This window comes from Peromyscus maniculatus, chromosome 8 (genome assembly GCF_049852395.1).
Source record: "Peromyscus maniculatus bairdii isolate BWxNUB_F1_BW_parent chromosome 8, HU_Pman_BW_mat_3.1, whole genome shotgun sequence".
Classification (NCBI taxonomy): Eukaryota; Metazoa; Chordata; class Mammalia; order Rodentia; family Cricetidae; genus Peromyscus; species Peromyscus maniculatus.
The window spans coordinates 92,597,868-92,617,500 of NC_134859.1; the positions used below are offsets into that span (position 1 = coordinate 92,597,868).

At 47.2% G+C, this 19,633-nt stretch overlaps 1 protein-coding gene across 14 annotated transcripts in view; it reads right to left on the reverse strand.

Moving 5' to 3' along the window:
* Positions 1-19,633, reverse strand: part of Marchf10 (membrane associated ring-CH-type finger 10) — a 101,741-nt gene that overhangs the window by 61,007 nt on the left and 21,101 nt on the right. For all 14 annotated transcript variants that reach the window (XM_076543540.1, XM_076543538.1, XM_076543539.1 and 11 more), the window contains exon 4: positions 18,720-18,836. In XM_076543540.1, the coding sequence (XP_076399655.1) occupies positions 18,720-18,836 (117 nt within the window). The remainder of the gene's footprint in view (positions 1-18,719; positions 18,837-19,633) is intronic.

A 19,633-nucleotide genomic window follows, 5' to 3' on the forward strand; every position in this document is an offset into this window, starting at 1 on the left:
CATCACTATCACCATCACTACCCTCACCCTCACCATCACCCTCACCCTTACCCTCACCATCACCATCACCCTCACCTTCACCATCACCCTCACCATCACCCTCACCATCACCATCACCATCACCCTATCACCATCACCCTCACCATCACCAGCACCATCACTATCACCACCCACCAACACCACCCTCACCGTCGTCGTTGGGGTGGGTGGTGGGTGTCATGGAGGTCAGAAGAGAACTTGGTGGCACAGCTTCACTCCTTCCACTGTAGGTTCCAGGAACAGAACTCAGATTTTCCAGGCATTCGTGCAAGTGCTTACCCACTAAGCCATCTCCTTCACATTCAGCATTCTGCTCTGGACAGTTTCAAGTTGGCCAGACTTCAAGGCACTCTACCCATGAACACTTCAGAGTGCACTCCCGTTAAAACACATTTTCAACGAAGCCACAACACTACTCCTCTGACCTAAAAAAATAGTTCCATAATAATTCCATCAACTATAAAGAGCACATTCAAACCTACGTGCGCCATGCTGTCTTTTCAGCGACTTGTTGGGACTGATGGTCCAAGCTCACGGCAGGTTATATCCCTTTGTCCCTTAGTGTGTTCTTCTGACCTTTTGTGCCTTTTCAGTTTTGAGCATTTTGAAGAGATATAGCCAGCTGCCTCATAGAGCATCTTCTGGGTGTTTCCTCATAACCAAATCCAACTCTGTCTTTTGGGGTATAAGTATCTATAGGTTTTGTGGTGTCCTTCTCTGGAATGTCAGACCAGCACTCACATTGTTAGGTTGTCCTCATACGGCCAAGCTGCTTGATGTCCAGCAAGAGCTGGACTATCGGAACTCCCCAAGGGAAAGGCCCAGGTTTGCTGCTTTGTAGTTGGCGGTCGACCGTGGAACGATTCTTTGACACTTTTTGAATAGCCTAGCCTGTTCCTAATGCATCTCTCCAAGGAGTTTAGCCCCTTTTGATGTGATCTGCCTAAATTTGTATTTATATTAAGGTTGCAACACGATTTCAAAATTTTACTTTTCTTCCCCAATTATTAGTTACTATTCTTTTTCTTAAAAAAAGTATTTTCTGGGGGCTGGGGAGATGGACCAGTTGGCCAAAAGCTTGCTTGCAAATATGAAGACTTGAATTCTAATTCAAGTTGAATGAAAATCCTAGCACCACATAAAAAGCTATGCATGATAGTGTACTGTGTAACCCAAGAACTGGGGGCAGGCAAGTGGCTCCCCAGAATTTGCTGGCTAAGCAATCTAGGCAATCAGTGATTCCAGGTACAGTGAGAAACCTTGACTATAAATAATGGAGGGGGGCTGATGAAGATTCCTGACACTGACTTCTGGATCCAAACACACAGCCTCCCCCGCCACACCATTCACACCCATACACACCATTCACACCCCAACCCCACCCCACACACACTATACATACTCACACGTACCCACACACACCATTCACACCCCCACATACACCATACACACCCACACACACCATTCACCCCCAACCCCCCACACACCATACACACCCACACACACCATTCACACCCCCACATATACCATACACACCCACACACACCATTCACACCCCACCCCCACCCCCACACACCATACATACTCACACGTACCCACCCATACCATTCATACCCACACACACCATACACACCAACACACACCATACACACACACACCATACACACCTCACACCATATATGCCTCACATACCATTTACACACACCCCCACATACACAATACACACCCACATACACCATTCACACCCCCCATACACCATACACACCTACACACACCATTCACACCCCACCCCCACCCCCACACACCATACATATTCACACGTACCCACCCATACCCCCACACACCATTCACAACCCACCCCGACACACCATACACACCAACACACACCATACACACCCACACACACCATACACACCAACCTGCACCATATACACCTCATACACCATTCACACAAACCCCCACACCACACACACCCACACACACCATACACACCTCACACACCATTCACACCCCACACCCCATTCACACCAACACACACCATACACACCTCACACACCATACACACACACACACACACACACACACACACACACCATACAAACCCACACACACCATACACACCCACACACAAGGTTCTCTCTTGGGGCTGAGGAGATGGCTTAGTCAACAAAATGTGTGTTAAAACAAGCATGAGGACCTGAGTTCAGATCCCCAGCACCCCATAAAAAGCCAGGCATGGCACATGCCAGGCAGCTGGAGCTAGGGGGTCCCTGGGATGTGCTGGCCATCTAGTCTAGCCAATCTCTGAACTCCAGGTTCAGTGCAAGACTCAAAAGATAAGGAGGGGAAACAGTTAAGGGAGCCAGCTGCTATGAATGACCTCTGACCTCTACCTCCATGAGCATACATGTGCACATGCACACATATCCTTCTTTTTCTCTTTTTTATTTGGTTACTTACAATGTGGTCTCTATGTCTCATTCAATTCTATCAACATTTGACGCTTGAATTTGTATCTAAAATGGGAAGTGAGGCCAGCAGATGACTCTTTGGGTCAGGGCCCCAAACCTGATGACCTGAGTTCATCCTGAGACCCACATGGTAGAAGGAGAAAGCCAACTCCCCAAAGTTGTCCTCTGACCTCCTCGTGTGCACTCTGGCACACCCCCAACCCACAGAATAAAAAAGTAAAATTTGAAATGGTGAGAACCCACCTGAAGCTGTGTTTTCACAGCCTTTGACATGTTCTTTTGCTTTCTAGTACAATACAACACTATAGTCCTTCTTAGATCTTGAATGAAAAAAAAAAAGAAATAAAAGGAAGGACATGACTACTCCTAGTTCTCATGGAGGAGGAGGTTTATTGTAGATATGAAGAACACAGAAAAGGACAGAGACAGACATCTGGGAGAGTCTAGAGTGAACATGGCCAGACTGACCAAGAAGGGCGGCCTGGGCCAAGAGACTGGTGTAGCCAAAATGGCTGAGTTACAGAGGCTCCAGAGGAGCTGGGACAAGGGAAAGCCCCGAGACTCCAGGGCTGGAGAGTTTAGGGGAAGGGGGCAGGGTATGCCAGATACTGGAGGACTCTCTATCAGGTAGGGACTGAGGGATGCTGGGAGAACCTGGTGGCCTGAGTTGGCTTTGGTATGTTAAGGGCATCTCAGTCGTTTGTCTTGGGTTTGAGACCTAACATACCTTACCCACCTTTGCTGTTTCTCAAGAAACACTAATCCTTTTTGTCTGAGAATGTCATTTATGTTTTTGCTGTTTTTGAGACAGGGTTTCACCTAGTCCTGGCTGGCCACAACTCCAAAGCTTGCTTAGACCACCGAGTGCTGTAATCACAGGCCTCCCCCATGGCACCTGGCTTGAGGAGCTATTAGGAAGTGATAGATGTTCTCGCACTTGGGAGGCTGAGGCAGAGGATTAAAAGTTCAAAACCAGCCTTGGCAAGGTACTGAGACTGTGTCAAAAGAGGTAAAGAATAAAAGAGAAGAAAGGGGCAGGAGATGGAGGACCATGTGTAATCCATGGCTGCTGGAGTGACATTTATTAGTTCTTTCTTTGAAATCAATCAGAAGTGTAGGTTTTTTAAAAATCATGAATTCATAGCAATATTAACACTATAGGTTTTCTTTTATATTTCTATCTTGTCTATTTAAAATCTTTGCTCTTTAATTATATTACTATGTTGATTCATTTGGTTCCCACTGCAATAAACATGAAATATTTCCAAGACTATGATACACGTCTGACTCTAAGAATAAATCTGTACGATAAAACTTACGGATTCTCCTTGGTTCTTTGTCTTTAGAATCTATTGCTCCGTGTATGAATGTCATAATTCTTTCGTTGGCTGCGTTGAGTGCTTCCAACTTTTCCTAAGAGGAACAGCGCTGTGAGGAGCATTTGAGTATCTTTTTAGTTAAGTCCTTAAGTTCCTGAAGTGGGAATTTATCTCACTAGATTAGCACAAAGATTTAAAATTCTTTTTATTCCTAAACCATCCTGGAGAAACAGTGCAGCAGCTTATATTTAAAGATGTATATGAAAACTATACTTTCTGGGTAACTTTTACAACAATCTTTAAAAATAACAACAAAACTTTTTCATTTTGGGATACGTTTTTTAATTTTAATCTGTAACTTTTATGTAATTTGACTATCACCACATAGGTTCACTTATCTAATTTATTTCGAATATACACTTGACCCATTTTCCTTTTTAGTTTTTATTTTCCATTTCACTTATTTATTTTGTGTGCATGTGAGTGGGGGTGAGGCGTGCCATGGGGCTCTTGTGGAGGTCAGAAGACACCTTGCAGGACTGGGTTCTGTCCTTCCACCACGGGAGTCCTAGGGATCCAACTCAGCAAGTGCCTTTGGCCACGGAGCCAACTCAGTGAGCAGGCCCACTGTCTACCTATTTCAACACAGGGTCTGAGATGATCAAAAAGATGGAATTCAGAGAAAGCAGTTGTTTATCGGTTGTGGAATACACATTTGTAATCCCAGTATTCGGAGGGCTGAGGCAGGAGGATTGAGAGTTACAGTTAGACCCTCTCTCAAAAACTTCAAAAACAAAACTCCAGAAATAGATTTAAAAGATGGAACATGCCAAGTGCTCTCTGATGTCAAGAGAGGGGTGGCCCTTGGGGCAGGGGCTGTCTAGGAAGGAGCCGAGGGAATGTCACAGGGTGGCAGAGACTCAGTGGGGGGTCCGGGTGACACAGATTTATGAATCTGTCCGGACTTACCAAATCTCACTCTAAAAATTGTAGAATTCACTGCAAATAGTTTTTAACCTCTCTAAAACTAAAAACAAAACAACAAAAACCCTGAGTAAATACAAAACTCAAGCAATCATCTCTAGAGATGTGTTCAAGGGTTTAAGTGTGCAGTTTTCCGACCTCAGAGCTAACCAGAGCGTACCAACATGCAAGGTGGACCAGCCGGTGGAGGGATGGCATAGGCCAGTGGTTCCCAACCTTCCTAATGCTGTGATCCTTTCATACAGTTCCTCATGCTGTGCTGGCCCCCAACCATAAAATTATTTTTGTTGCTACTTCATAACCGTAATTTTGCTACTGTTACAAATGTAACTATCTGTATTTTCTGATGGCCCTAGGTAACCCCTGTGAAAGGATCCTTCGACCCTCAAAGGCGTCATGACCCACAGGTTGAGACTGCTACAGTAGGTGTCTTCCTTCTCTTCCCTGCTGCTGTGGTAAAAACACCCAGACAAGGGCAACTTAAGAGAGGAAGGGCTTGTTTAGCATGCCAGCGTTGTCGGCCAAAAGAGGGCCAGTGGACGGTGTGGCAAGACGAGAGAAACCATGAAGGCTGAGGGCCTGAGGCCAGTGTGGGCCAGGGCCAGAACAGCAAACAGCTCCAGGTTCCAGAGGGCTGGGTTGGTTTCATGACCAAGTTTGGTCCCCAATTTTAAAAGCCACAGAAGCGGCTTCGGCAGGTATACAGATTGTTTCCCCTGTCAACAACACTCTCCCTTCTTAAGGGATGGAAAATGGGATTTGGGGGCCAGGGGCAAGAGGAGGAGGGTGGGTTAGGAGACCACTGAAGTAACTTTGCCCTGAGGCGGCTAGACAGATGGATCAAAACGATATCAGGTCCAGGGCGCACTGGCACACATCTGTAATTCCAGCACTCAGGAGGCTGAGGCAGGAGAATAAGGAGTTTGAGGATAGTTTGGGCCACAGACACCAAACCACCCCCACCACCAACAAAATTATAGTAGGGCGGTAAGATGTGTGGGACGACATGAACTGAACACGGGCGAGGAAGGTGGAGAGAGACACTGTCAGGTTCTGATGATTCTACACTGAAACGAGACTAAAGGGCCGAGCTGGGGGCTTTAGCCTGGGGCCTGGGGTCAGCATGAGGTGTATCCAAGTAGAGGGGGTGAGAAAACAGTGAGTGTTAAGTCTGGGGACCAGAAGTGGGGTTGGAGCTAGAGGTGTGGGTTTGGGAGTCACTGGTAGTTAACCCCTCAACTTCGGCAGTTCAAATGTTCCTGAGACAACTGTGAGCAGCACAGAGAGAACAAGTCTTGGCGAGGCATAAACTTGGACAGCGACAAGTGACATCTTTACAATCAAATCCCACTCCTCTCCACCTGGAACCCAAGCTGTGTTCGTCTAGGGCTGCAGGCACCCGGCCACAGTGGCATTAGCAGGGCCTGTGGATTTTGTCACCAGTGACGATCACAGACACTTTCACATCTCAGCAAATTTGTTGCAGATGTCTTAAAATACCCTTTCTGCCCATGGCTTGTTATTTAATGTGTTAATAAGGAAGCACATACATTACTGAATCACAATTTTCTAAAAATATTTTGAGGGCTATTTCGATAAAAGTGGTTTCCTTTGAAAGCCTATGTCTTAGTTTATGCGCGTGAAAGCAATTCTAGAAGAGGGGATCTAGGGAGTCTGCCTTGTGGCCCAAGAGGTTTGTGGCACAAACACAAGCTAAGAAGAACCCCCTTCTCCCCCAACCCCAGGTAGAGAGTGAGCCTGGAACCACGTCCTGAGGAACCCCAGGATTCAGGACTAGGGTGGACGGGGAGAAAGATTAAGGGCTCCAGAGATGGGGAGGAAGCCAGGGGAGGGCGGCTTTGTGGATGCCTGGGAGGCAGTGTGGCAGCTCCAGGGAGGGATGTGGAAGTGACATGACAAAGAGCATTTCTGGGGACCGATGTGTGTGGAAACCAGATTGGAGTGGGCTGAGGAGTGAGTAGGAGGTGGGGAAGTGGAGTCAGGCAGTGTAAATAATTCTCCTGGGAACTTGGGGTGTGAAGGAGAAGAACTGAGTGGAGGGGAGTGCAGGGGAGGGGAGGGGAGGGGAGCGCAGGGGAGGGGAGGCTGGTCTCTTTTTAGATCATGATTAGATGCTGATGGGAAAGACCTCGTGCAGAGTTGGCTGATGCAAGCCGGGCAGGGGTGGACTGAGGGTTCTGGGAAGGGAGCCGTGGGGATCCTAAGCCAACCTGCTTAGGTAGGAGGTGGGAACAAGGTACGAGGTAGACCGGAAGATGGGCTGAACACTGGGGGAAAGGTCAAAGAGAGCAAAACTGGGCCGCTCTGAGAAAAGCCTGGAGGTCGCTGGCCGTGACCCCGAGCAAAGTGGGGTGACATTTCCTTTAGCCGTAATTAGTGGCCTGGAGGTGGCGCAGAGACCACGAATGGACAGGACTTCGTGACAGTTTTGAGAAAGACGAAAAGACAAAGGACTTACAAAGAATCTGGGCTGCTGAGGAAGGAAATGTCAGTTCAGAGAGAGGAGGCCTGAGTCTGAGCAGGTCCCCCAGGCAGTTGAGGACATGCCACAGCAGAAGTGACCAAGGGCAGAACGGGGAGAGGCCTATAGAACAGTAGTCACTTAGGATGGAGTCCTTCGGGGTGGCAGTAAGATGCGGGCTGTGCCCTTGGGATGGGTGTGGTGTGTGTGAGTGGAAAGGAGGAGGGCACTCGGGATGCATTAGGAACTGGGAAGCCAGGGTGTGGCTGGGTTATCTAAGTGGATGCTGAAGTCATTAGATAATGTGTCTGGAGATCAGGAGGGGGAAGGTAGAGGATGAGCTGCCTGCCGGAGCCACACTGAATAAGGGAGTGTGATCAGGAAACCGACAGTTGTGTAAGGGGAGAAGATGGTGGAATCAAACCGCACAAGCCAATGAAACGCAGGAGCCAGGCTCTGGGAGCAGCGGCGGAGAGGGCGCCCTCCTTCTTCCTGGTCCTGGGAGGGTGGGGTTGAAGGGGTACAGACAGCGCCCCCTGCAGGACAGTCCTGCAAGCGCAGTGTCAGGTAACGGGCCATCTTCCTAAAATGGGGAAGGAAGTTCTTGGGAGGGGACAGATACACACTTCCTGTAACCTGATCGCTAGCTCCTCACTTCTACTTCCAACACCTCATGGCAGGATCTGACCTAAAACCTAAAAGTCTCACTCCCTGTGAAGCTTTCTCCTTGTCTTTGTTTCATTCATTCAATCGTTTATGGGCCCATTATGTAGCTTAGGCTGACTGTGAACTCACGATCCTCATCTTGCCTTCCGAGCACCGGGATTACAGGTGTGTGCCACCACAGCCAACACCCCTGGATTTTTTTTTTTTTCTGTCAGACAGAGACTGTCTTGAACTGCAGGTTTCTATAGACTGTCTTAGCTTAGCCACACTGTGGACGGCTTGAGAGAGGAACAGAGTTTACTCATCTCCCTGCACTCGTGGTACGGCACCTAAACACACTGTGCCTCACAGAAGTGATTTATAATGTCTGCATTTTAGCTTATTATTTTAAAACTTAAATTTGTTTTATTTTTAATTGACAAATAATTGTATTTTAATTTTTTAATGAATGAAACATTATGAAAACAAAATGAAAGGCTATTTTAGGATGAAATGCTGTGTTATAGAATCTACTTAGTGCAGGCACCATCTGAACACTAGTCTCTTGCAACTGAAAAAATTTAAGATTTTGATATCTTAATTTTAATTGGTTTCTAATAAGTTTTTTGGTTGTTGTTGCAGGAATTAATTGGAACCATTTTTAAAAGCAGGTAATTTTAATAAAACGAAGTACAGTGAGATACATAGCATTACAAATGGGGAAAGAAAGACATTTTATTATAATCTCCTCTGCAGTTTCTGAGCTGCTAAGTCCAATTAACACAGAGAACTATTTGGGTCAGAGGCCACCAGTTCTTGGTACCAACAATTTAGCTGAGAACACTATTGGTGTTGGTATCAAGCTGGCCCTCACCGAAGGATGAGGCTGACTTGCTTATCTTCTGAGAGAGGCAGGCCGGCTTTCGGGAAGCATCCCAATTTAACATGACAGTTGCCCCATTTTAATGTCATGCCCTATTTTTAAATCACCTGGTGGAACTCCAACAAAAACGCCTCAGCGAAGGATGAAGGATGCCCTGCCGGCGTTCCTGACCATACAGTTACTCCTACTCACTCCCACTGGCTGCTGGGGGAGACCTCCAGCCCTCAGGTTGGCATGCGGAAAGGGACAAGTCTCTAACCTAAGCACAGAAGGACGGCCCATTTCAGCCTGGTGGGTTTCTTGGAAGGACCAGAGAACCACAGTTGAGCCACAAAAGCTACCCTTGGTTGCACAGTCCAAGCAAGCCCCGAGGAGTCACTTGGGGGCTGTTCTGAGGTTTCTCCATCCTCTGAGGTCGGCAGCCTGCTGCTCTTCTTGTGCTGTGCGCTGGCCTGCCTACCTGTGGAAAGGGGGATTTACCCAGCCTTGTAATGAAGCTACCTGGTCCTTTGCAAGTGGTATGCCAGGAAGAGAATGGGAGACTGGCAGCGTCACCCTTCTGTCACTAATTTCAAACCAGTGCACAGGGCAGTTTCCTGTCAGGTGCACTGAGGGTTCATATTCTGGCCCTTATAGCTGCATGGCTGGCATTAGTATATGGTTATTTCTAACACATTAGCCATGAAATGAGCCCTAGGTTTCTACCGAATGCATGATGGCCACTGGAAATACATCCATAGACAGTGTCTTCTCTTTCTGTCTAACTCAGTGGTTCTCAGCCTTCCTGATGCTGTGACCCTTAATACAGCTCCTCATGCTGTGCTGGCCCCCAGCCATAAAACGACTTTCATTGCTACGTCCTAACTGTAATGTTGCTACTGTTATGAATTGTAATGTAACTGTCTGTGTTTTCTGATGGTCTTAGGCAACCCCTGGGAAACGGTCATTCGACTCCCCAAGGGGTCTCAGTTGAGAACTGTGGTCTAAGGGGAGGAGGCCTTACCCCATGGTGAGCCTGAACCCAGAGGGTGTTCTGAGACTTCACAAGAGAGAGAGCAGTCGCTGGACCTCCAGAAAGACCTAGGTGCCAGACCAGGCGCCCCAAAGAGTTGATGCAGCGATGTCTATAGGTGAGGCAGATAAACGCCTTCCTAGATGACCCCAAGGAGTGGGGAAATGAAAGAGGAACTTTAAATAAATGATTGTCTGGCTGGAGAGATGACTCAGAGGTTAAGAGCACTGACTGTTCTTCCACAGGTCCTGAGTTCAATTCCCAGCACTCACATGGTGGCTCACAACCATCTGTAATGAGATCTGGTGCCCTCTTCTGGCCTGCAAGCATACATGCAGGCAGAACAGGATACACAATAAATAAATAAATGAATCTTGGAAAAAAAAAAAAAAAAAAGATTGCCATCCAGTTTGCTTCCAGAAGGGTTACTTTTACAGCAGCCTGTTAGACTGACTGGGAAGGGTGAGGTAAAGCAGAAATGGCTGGGGAATCAATTACTACAATAATTCAGACAGAAGGAAAGACAGAGCCCGGCAAGGGAAAGTCCGTGGGCAGAGTCTACAGAGGACACAGACTTCAGTGTCTACGGTGAAGTGCGAGGAGGAGGGACTAGCAGCGGAGGAGGAGTCTAACACAACTCCGGAATTCTGGCCGATGTAGAAGTGAAAACACAGGACGAGGAACCAGCTTGAGGGGAGATGATGCATTCCGCCACGTGAGACTCTGGTGAACAAATCCACAGCCAAGATGGGAAACAAGCTCAGAGGAAAATCCCCACATATCCATGCTTGTCAGACTGTGGGGCGCACACTCCGTCTCCAGGGGGCACTCTTTGGGGGAGGTGGGGTCGGCCGCGGAAGCTGTGTGCACAGCCACTCCTTGCCCAGGTGCGTTTCCAGGGTGCCAGCATCTGAGCTGGAGTTAAAAGGGCAGCTGAGACAAACACCACACCAGGTGTGAGAGATGACTCAGCCTCCTGGGGTGGGGCCCTTGGGCATGTAAAAGCTCCGTGTGTGTGTGTGTGTGTGTGTGTGTGTGTGTGTGTGTGTGTGTGTCCGTGTCCCCGTCTGTCCGTCCGTCCGTGTGTCCTGCCTCATCAGCACACTAGCCTGAGGCTGGGAGGAAGAAAGGCGAAAGGCCTGGCCCTCGAGGAACCCCACAATAGACAAGCAGAACTCAGAGAAGATTAGCAGTGTGACTCATGGAACACAGATGTCACATCCCAGGCTGGGGCTGCGTTCATGACTGCTCAGGGTGTCAGTAGGCTGACTGACAGATTAATGAGAACCACCACCCAGGAGCCCTTTGAAAGAGGAGAAGTGAGAGTCTCACAAGGAAGGGTAGGATGAATAAATGAGCAGGTGAGGGAAGGAGTACGCAGTGTACCCGGGACACACACACCCTACCCCACACCACACATACCACACACACACTGCAAAAAATGCCAGCTTCCCTGGACTGCCACCTCCATAGTATGGCTTACGTGGGCCCAGCTTCTGGGAAACAGAAGTCTCTCCCAGTCCATGGAGTCTTATTTTGGACTTGAACATCATCTGGAATAGTTGTTTCGTACAACTCTGTCACAGTGGAAATGCTATTTATTTCCATGGTCCACTGTGCCTGCCATTTGCTGAGTGGCCGCGGGGCAGGCATGTGGAAGTAAATTTGAGGTGGCTCAGTGGTTAGGAGGACCCAGGTTCGGTTCCCAGCACCCACATGGCAGCGTATAACCCTTTGTAACTCTAGTTTCAGGGGATCTGATGTTGTCTTCTGGATTCCATCAGCACCCTGTAGACATGTAGTGTACCTGCATACATGGAGGCTCTCATACATATAAAATTAAAGGTAATTTTTTTTATTTATTATTGTGTGTACATATGCATGGGTAGACATGCTATCCCCAAGTGTGGAAGTCGGGGGACAACTGTGGAATCTGTTCTCTCCTTTCACCTTTATGCACGTAGATGCCAGGGCCAGAACTCAGGTCGCCGGGCGTGCACAGGAAGTGCCTTTGCCCACTGACCTATCTCTCTGGTCCTACTTTTTAAATTATTTTTAGTCAGTGTCTCAGATAGCCTAGACTGGCCTTGAACTCAATACGTAGTTGAGGGTGACCTTGAACTCTTGATTCTCTCCTAAATGCTGAGATTACAAGTGTGTGCCATGACCACTGCTGTAGTGCTCAGTATGGTTCTGGATCTTTGCTACCCTCATTTAGGGATGGGACACTGGTGTGTGTGTGTGTGTGTGTGTGTGCGCGCGCGTGTGTGCGTGCGTGCGTGTGTGTGTGTGTGTGTGTGTGTGTGTGTGTGCGCGTGCAGACCAGAGACCCACATTAGGTGTCATGTTCAATTGGTTTTCCATCTTATTTATTTATTTCAATATAATGTCTCATTGTCAAGCCCTGACTGGGTTAGAACCACCTCTGTAGACCAGGCTGGCCTGGAACTCACAGAGATCCACCTGCCTCTGCTTCTTAAGTGCTGGGATTAAAGGTGTGCGCCACCATGCCTGGGCCCATCCACCTTCTATATGGAGACAGGGTCTCTCAGTCTGTAGATCCCCGATGAGCTAGACTGGCTGGCTAGGGAGCGATGGAGAGCCATGTTCCCCACAGACCTGTGTCATCATGCCTGGCTTTTACTGGGTGCTTGGGGTCCGAGTGCTGATCTGAATGTTTGCCTAGCTGGCACTGAACCAGCCTCGACACACTTTTTTTTTTTTTTTTTTTGAGACACTGCAGGTTACTTTAGGAGGCTTTGTTTTTTTAATCTCCCGAGTCTGTGTGGATTCTCATGGACAAAAACGATTACGGTGTTTATGTTGGGTAACAGCCTTCCTTAGGAAGCTTGCTTTGCTTGCTGGGAGGTTTGGGTAACCTGACTACAGTAAACATCACAGTGAGCAGGCCCGGGCCATGGCCAGATGCTTCTTGGTATCAGGTAAACTGCCTACACCATTTTCCAGTATAATGTTGGGTCTTTGTGACCTGCAATCTAAATCTTTAGTTGCTCGGCTGCCAAGAGTTGAAGGCGGACAACCTCATTCCTATCAGCAAAGTGACGGATGCCCTTGAAAAGCTGAGCTGGATCCTCTTTATTTTTATTTGTGTGTGTGTGTGTGTGTGTGTGTGTGTGTGTGTGTATACCATGAATGCACATGTGACCAGGGAGTTGGAATTAGAGGTGGCTATAAGCCACCCGATGCAGGTGCTGGGAACAAAACTCTGGTCCTCTGGAAGAGCACTTAAGCACGGGACCATCTCTCCAGCCTCTCCATCTTCTTTCTTAGGGTAGGATACACAGAGACCGCTTGTCTTCAGCCCTCGAGGTTAGTACCTTTGGAACAGTATCCCTTCCAGCAAGGATCCAGGATCCAGAACACGAGGGAGGCTCAGGTTGAGTCTTTTCATATAAGCTTCCTGCCTCCCCTGCTCTGCTCCTCCCCTCATCCTAGGCTAGTCAGTCAATTATTTCTCTCATCGTCTATGGGGAAATCAGGTCATGTCTATTGTCTGTTAAGGTTAGAGAGGATAAAATATCTTGGTGCCTGTGGCAGTTTGAATACAATTGGCCCCCATAAGCTCGTAGGGAATGACACTATTGGGAGGATTGGCCTTGTTAAAATAGGTGGGGCTGTGTTGGAGGAAGTGTGTCACTGTGGGGGGTGGCCTTTGAGCTCTCCAATGCTCAAGATACCACCCAGTGTCTTAGTTCACTTTCTGTTGCCTGCACAAGGTGTAGGACTCTCAGCTACCTCTTCAGCACCACATCTGCTTGCACACTGCCATGTCCCACCATGAAGATAATGGACTGAACCTCTGAACGTAAGCCACCCCATTAGATGGTTTCTTTTATAAGAGTTGCCATGGTCAGGGTGTCTCTTTACAGCAATAGAAACCCTAAGACGGTGCCCCTGTCAATCCCAGTGGTGGTGATGGCCAGGGAAGATAAATGCCACTGTCTTCTTCCATGGACACTGCTTTATAATTATCCAATTTCTAACTGGACATGTGGAGCTACTGTCCATTTCCCTGGTAAATTCTAATGGGATGAAACAGTTCACCATGTTGTCCTCCAACCTTCTAGAAAGGTTTATGATACGTGGCTACATTAGGTTGGCTTTTAGAAATGTGGCCTGGCATGGGGCAGAGGCAAAGGAAAATGTTCAAGAAGTCACAGAACCTGTTTCTTCATTGATACCTGTTGGGGCATCACCTGTGGTCAAATTGGCTAACAAGGAAGTTTATAGACATGATTTAATGTTAGCTTATCACTTAACAAGTTCCCTCATTCTCACGATGATCTTGCAAGATAAGCATAACCTAGTAAGTGTTCCCTTGGAGAACTGAAATATTTTGCCTAAACTCACAAGGTGACAAGGGTCAGAGCGGTCTTCAGTTATGTTTTCCATGACAGCAAGCCACAAACTTAGATGTACCATACTGAAGAACATCTCCGTAAAGGGCCTGATGGAGATTGCCTCATTTTGGACTTAAACACAACCTTTGCAGCCCTAGAAAAGCCTCCCGTTACAGAGAGGAGGTGTGCCAGGGAGCAGTCACAGGGCTAACTGTGTGTTTGGAGGCGATCTGCCCACCTCAAGGCAGGTGTCTGGAAATGATAGTTTGACACCGGAGCTATTACTTGATGGCTTGTTCCAAGCTCATCAGAATCGTGACAATTGGAGTCCGGGTTAAGAAATGAACAAGTGATGAAAATTGCAATACAACTGTCAAAATTTGGTCGTGGCATGCTTCAAAGGATGACAGGACGCTGGAAAAATTTCCATGAATTCAGCAATTGACTTTCACACCAGCCACTCCATCAGAGGATAAACTTGCCTTCACAAATCAGATGTAAAATGTTACCCAGAGTTCTAGGTCCCAGCAATCTCTGGGAAGGAATTGGTGGGGCACACCTCCCTCACCCTGGGGGGGAGCTGTTTGGTCTACAGTATCTCATGAGTTTGTATCTTTTTCCAGCCCTTTTCTGATTGACCAAGGATGTTTTGCCTGGTATGACATTTAATACACTGGGCTCTGGAAATTGGATCTGTCTGGCCTGGTTCTCCTTTGGGAGATGCCAGCTTTCTTCTTTTTAAAGTCTCTGGGAAAATAGGTCCAGCATCCCCTGGCATTGTGTACCCTTTAGAAGGAGGTTTATTTAATAAGTCATGCATTCTCTCAGGGATTGGAGATACTGTGGAACAGGCCAAGGAGTTAACAACTGGACTGCTATAGAAATCTGAGGAACAGCTCAAACTTGGGAGGGGCACATCCAAACTGATGAATGATAGAGGGTTAGGGTTTTTCTTGCATCTGTTTTAAGTCTCCTAAGGGACCTTGGACTTTTTCTATTTTTTATTTTTTTGTACCAAGCTTAAATATTGAGCCAAGCAGGGTGCAAGCAGAGCAGACACACACACACACACAACCATGCATTCAGTACTATCATGTCTCATCAAGCTATTCCTCTGCTTTTGTGTCCAGAGTCAAACACCCCAGTATCCCCAGCGTCTCAAGTGATAAAGTAAAGCAGAGGTGCAAACCACTGTGGAAATCCACTGTGGAAAATTCAGATTCTGTCTCTTTTCTCAATGAGAAGGTGGGGCCCTGAAGACACTACACAGGTAAGACTCGGGCCTTTGGGATAGTATTTGAAGAATTCAAGTGGATTCGCAAGTATTGTTTCATAGGCGTGGTGGCCCAATGCAACATGAAAATTCCTGTTCTTGTCATCGTCTTCTTTTCCTCTTCTTCCTCCTCCTCCTCTTCCTTGACACATGTACTCCTGGCTGGCCTGGAACCTGCTCCGATGACCAAGCAGGCCTCCAGCTCAAAGATCCACTTGTCTTTTGTTGTTGTTGTTGTTGTTTGTTTGTTTGTTTGTTTCGAGACAGGGTTTCTCTGTGTAGCTTTGGAGCCTGTCCTGGATCTCACTCTGTAGACCAGGCTGGCCTCGAACTCACAGAGATCCAACTGCCTCTGCCTCCCAAGTGCTGGGATTAAAGGCATGTGCCACCATGCCTGGCTTCTGGACTTGTCTTTTGATAGAAATGGTCAATTTTATGCAATGTCTGTTGTTACTTTGTGTTGGGTACAAGTGAGTATAAGATTGAGTTAGAAACCCAGATCCAAGTCATCTATGATCACAGGAGCTTTTTCACACAATCACTTTTAAATGGACAGCCATGGCCTTGTTTGGAAGTGGTCTGAGGGCCTGAAAGGGCAATTTTTATAGTGGGAAGACAAAGCTATAGGAATGTGACAGCAGCTTGTCCTGCAGTGCTGACAGAGAGGGGCATCGGACAAGTCTGGAGCGTCCCAGAGGTGTGTGCGACTTCTGCTGTGAAAGCCTGCCTGTGACCTGGTGTGTGAGCCTCTGTATGAAAACAGCGGGACCAGGTGTCCATTTGTTCCGATATCACAATCTAGGAATTGCTACATGCTGCTGACTTAAAATGATATCACATTTTTTGTTATTTGTCCTTGATTTTTTTATTCAAAGTATAAAAATGACAGGATTTATCTTAGTGCTCAAAATAAGTTGTTCCAGCCAAACCAGCTTTAATTTTTGGATTTACCTCACTCCCTTGGTGTCAGCACAGCAAGCCTTATATTTACTCCTTGACCAGCAGGAAGAGGCCCAGGCGAAGCGTTCTGGCAGCTGCTGATGTGGTGAGATGGTTCTCTTTCACCTTCAAAGTCTAGGTGGGGTAGTTTATCGTGTGCTTTTATATCCCTTAATAGGGAGTATATATCTCTCCCAGAGAAACAGCTCCATCCATAAACATCAATCACTGATGTTTTTAAGGTGTCCTTTGAACATTAAATAACCACTGTGTGAACGTCGTAGATTAAAGAAGAAATCAAGAGCTTGATTGATATCAGGCATCCAAGATCTGTCTCAGAGATCCATACTACTGATAGGAAAGACAGTCCCTCCTCTGGAGTCTGTTTCAGGCATAAAATATTAAATAAGAATTCATAAGGGGCATTTTACTCACCTTAAATCAATTCGCCTTGCTAACAGCCAGGGTTAGATGTAGTCTGTGGTCTTTAGCTCTTACACAGAACAAGTGAAATTCTTAGATAGAGAAGACCTTCGACATGAACCGTGGAGGGAGAGCTCTGCACTGGGGTCAGCACATCTGGGATGGGATGCCTACTCCACTGCAAAGTGCCTGTGAAATTGTAGCTGAGACTCCTTAGCTGTCATCTGTAATGTGGCCAAGGGGTGTGTGTGTGTGTGCGCGTGCGCGCACACGCGTGCGCGCACGTGCACACACACTCATAAAGAATACCGGTTAGTGTTTTATCAACCTGATAGAAGCCAGAGTCATCTGGCAAGAGGGAACTTCAATTGAGAAAATGCCTCCCTCAACTGGTCTGTAGGCAAGTCTGTGTGTGTGTGTGGGGGGGGGGAGGGTGCGTACTTTCTTGATTAATAGCTGATGTTTGAGGGCCCAGTCCATTTTGCATGGTGCCACCCCTAAGCAGGTGGTCCTGGATGGTATAAAAAAAAGCAAGCTGAATGAGCTATGTAGAGACCAAGCTAGTAAGCAGCATCCTTCCTTGGTCTCTGCTTTAGTTCATGCCCTGACTTCCCTTCATGCTGGACTGTAAGACGAAGTAAACCTTTCCTTTCCCAGGTTGCTTCCCATGGTGTTATCAAACCAATAGAAAGTAAACTGGGGTGGGATAGGGGTGTTGTTAGCTCAGGCTGGCCTCAAACCCCTCATCCTCTTGCCTCTTAGGTGCTGGGATTATGGCATGTACCACCATGTACTGTTTATATATCTTAATATGTATACTAATCCTAGCATTTGTGAGGTAATGGCAGGATGATTGGGAGTTCAAAACCAGCCTTGGCTACATAGCCAGTGTGAGGCTAGGCTGAGACGCAGCAGACTCTGTCTCAAAAACAAAACAATATACAGATGATAGATAGATAGACATATATGTATCTATGAGAATTTAATGGGCTAATAGATATAAAAAGCTGAGTACAGTGTTTGCAATGGTATAAACACTCAGTGGCTATTGTGAACATTATCATATATTGTTCTTAACTATTTGTTATCAAGTTACACAAAAATATTTAAACAACTGCCAGTTACTATGGATGTTGTTATCACTGCATTTTACTCTAGTCCTGCATTGAAATGAAAACCAGAGACAACAGTACCAAGGATTAGATCAGAAACCACAAGCATGGTGCTAGACTTGAGGAGGTCCAGTGCCTCCAACTCTAGCATCAACGCAGGTCTTAGAGACCATGAATATCAGGTCCTTCACCACCGGGCTCAAGAGTAAGGCCCAGCAAGGAAGGCCATGGCTTGAGTGTGACGGGTGCTGTTCAGGCCAGGAGCACCTGGCTCAAGTCTCTCTTGCCTTGCCCTTTAGGATTCGCAACAGATGTCATCTATTTATTTATTTTTTGTGCCCGTATGTGTCCGTGTATGTGCATGCATGTGGTGGCCAGTTGTCCAGACATCGCAGGTGTGTGGTACCTTGGGCATCACATACCCAGGTTTTCTCTTTCTTTTTCTTTTGAGATGCAGTCTCCCACTGGCTTGGGGTTTTCCCAGTTCTAGCAATCTGTCTGTCCAGCGAGCTCCAGGAATGCTCCTCTTTCTATCTTCCCAGCTCTGGCATCCCAAGTGCACACCGCCACACTTGGCTTTTTTTTTTTTTTCCAATGTGGGTTCTGGAAACAACTCAGGTTCTCATGTTTATGAAACAAGTAGTTGACCAAGTGATAGTGCCAATACATTCCTTTTGGAGTTGGCTTTTTTCTAACACATACGTGTATGTATGCACACACACACACACACACACACACACACACACACACGGAAGCAAGAGACAAATTCTCCGTACCTGTTTGGACGATGACCCGCTTGAAAACCGGGATCTGTCACTTGTGTCATTCCCCCATAGCTGATCCTGTGTCTTCTCGTTTGGGTCTTTTTTGTATTCCTGTCGTTTCAAACAAGCCTAGAGAACACACAACAGAGATGAGAACATGGCTTCTTTCTCTTGGGTCTGTGACTAGTTTAGGCAGCGTCAGGCTTCATACCAATGTGAGAGGCACAGGGAAAATGATATTTATCTCCAGCTGTTCATGAAACATCTGTCACCAGGTTCAAAGACCAGGCGTCACTCTCTTCTCCCTTTGCCCAAAATGCCAGATCAAAACCATCAATCACTGCTTTAATAAATACAAACAATAAACACAGCATGGGACTTTATGAAGAGTTGTTTTTCCTTTCTTTTTAAAATATCTTGTTTATGTCTCTGTGTACGTATCCATATGTGCCCATGTATGCACAGGTGCCCTCGGAGGCCAGATGATCCCACCAGATCCTTTGAAGCTGGGGTCACAGGGTGAGCCACCCTATGTGGTTGGGGAAGCGAACTCTCATGCTCATGACTGAGCAGCAAGTGCTCCTGACTGCTGAGCCATCCATCCATCTCTCTAGCACCTAGAATAGCTGCCTTCTTCCCGTCTTGTTCCCCTCCGTGGCACCCCCTCTCACCACCTCTTGGGCTGATCGACTCCTGGGTCATTCCTTAGTTCGAGAAGACTTTTCATGCATCTGCCACATGCTGTTCCCTCTGCTCAGAATAACCCCCCTGCGATGCCTTGGCTCAGCCTGCTGATCACTAAGATCCGCCGTGTGACATCTCCTCTTTCCCTGTCTGCCCACTCTTCCCTGGGCTGAATGAATAGCTAATGAAGCAGTGGACGGTAGCCTGTCTCCAGCTGCAATTTCAACAGTTACCCATAGTCA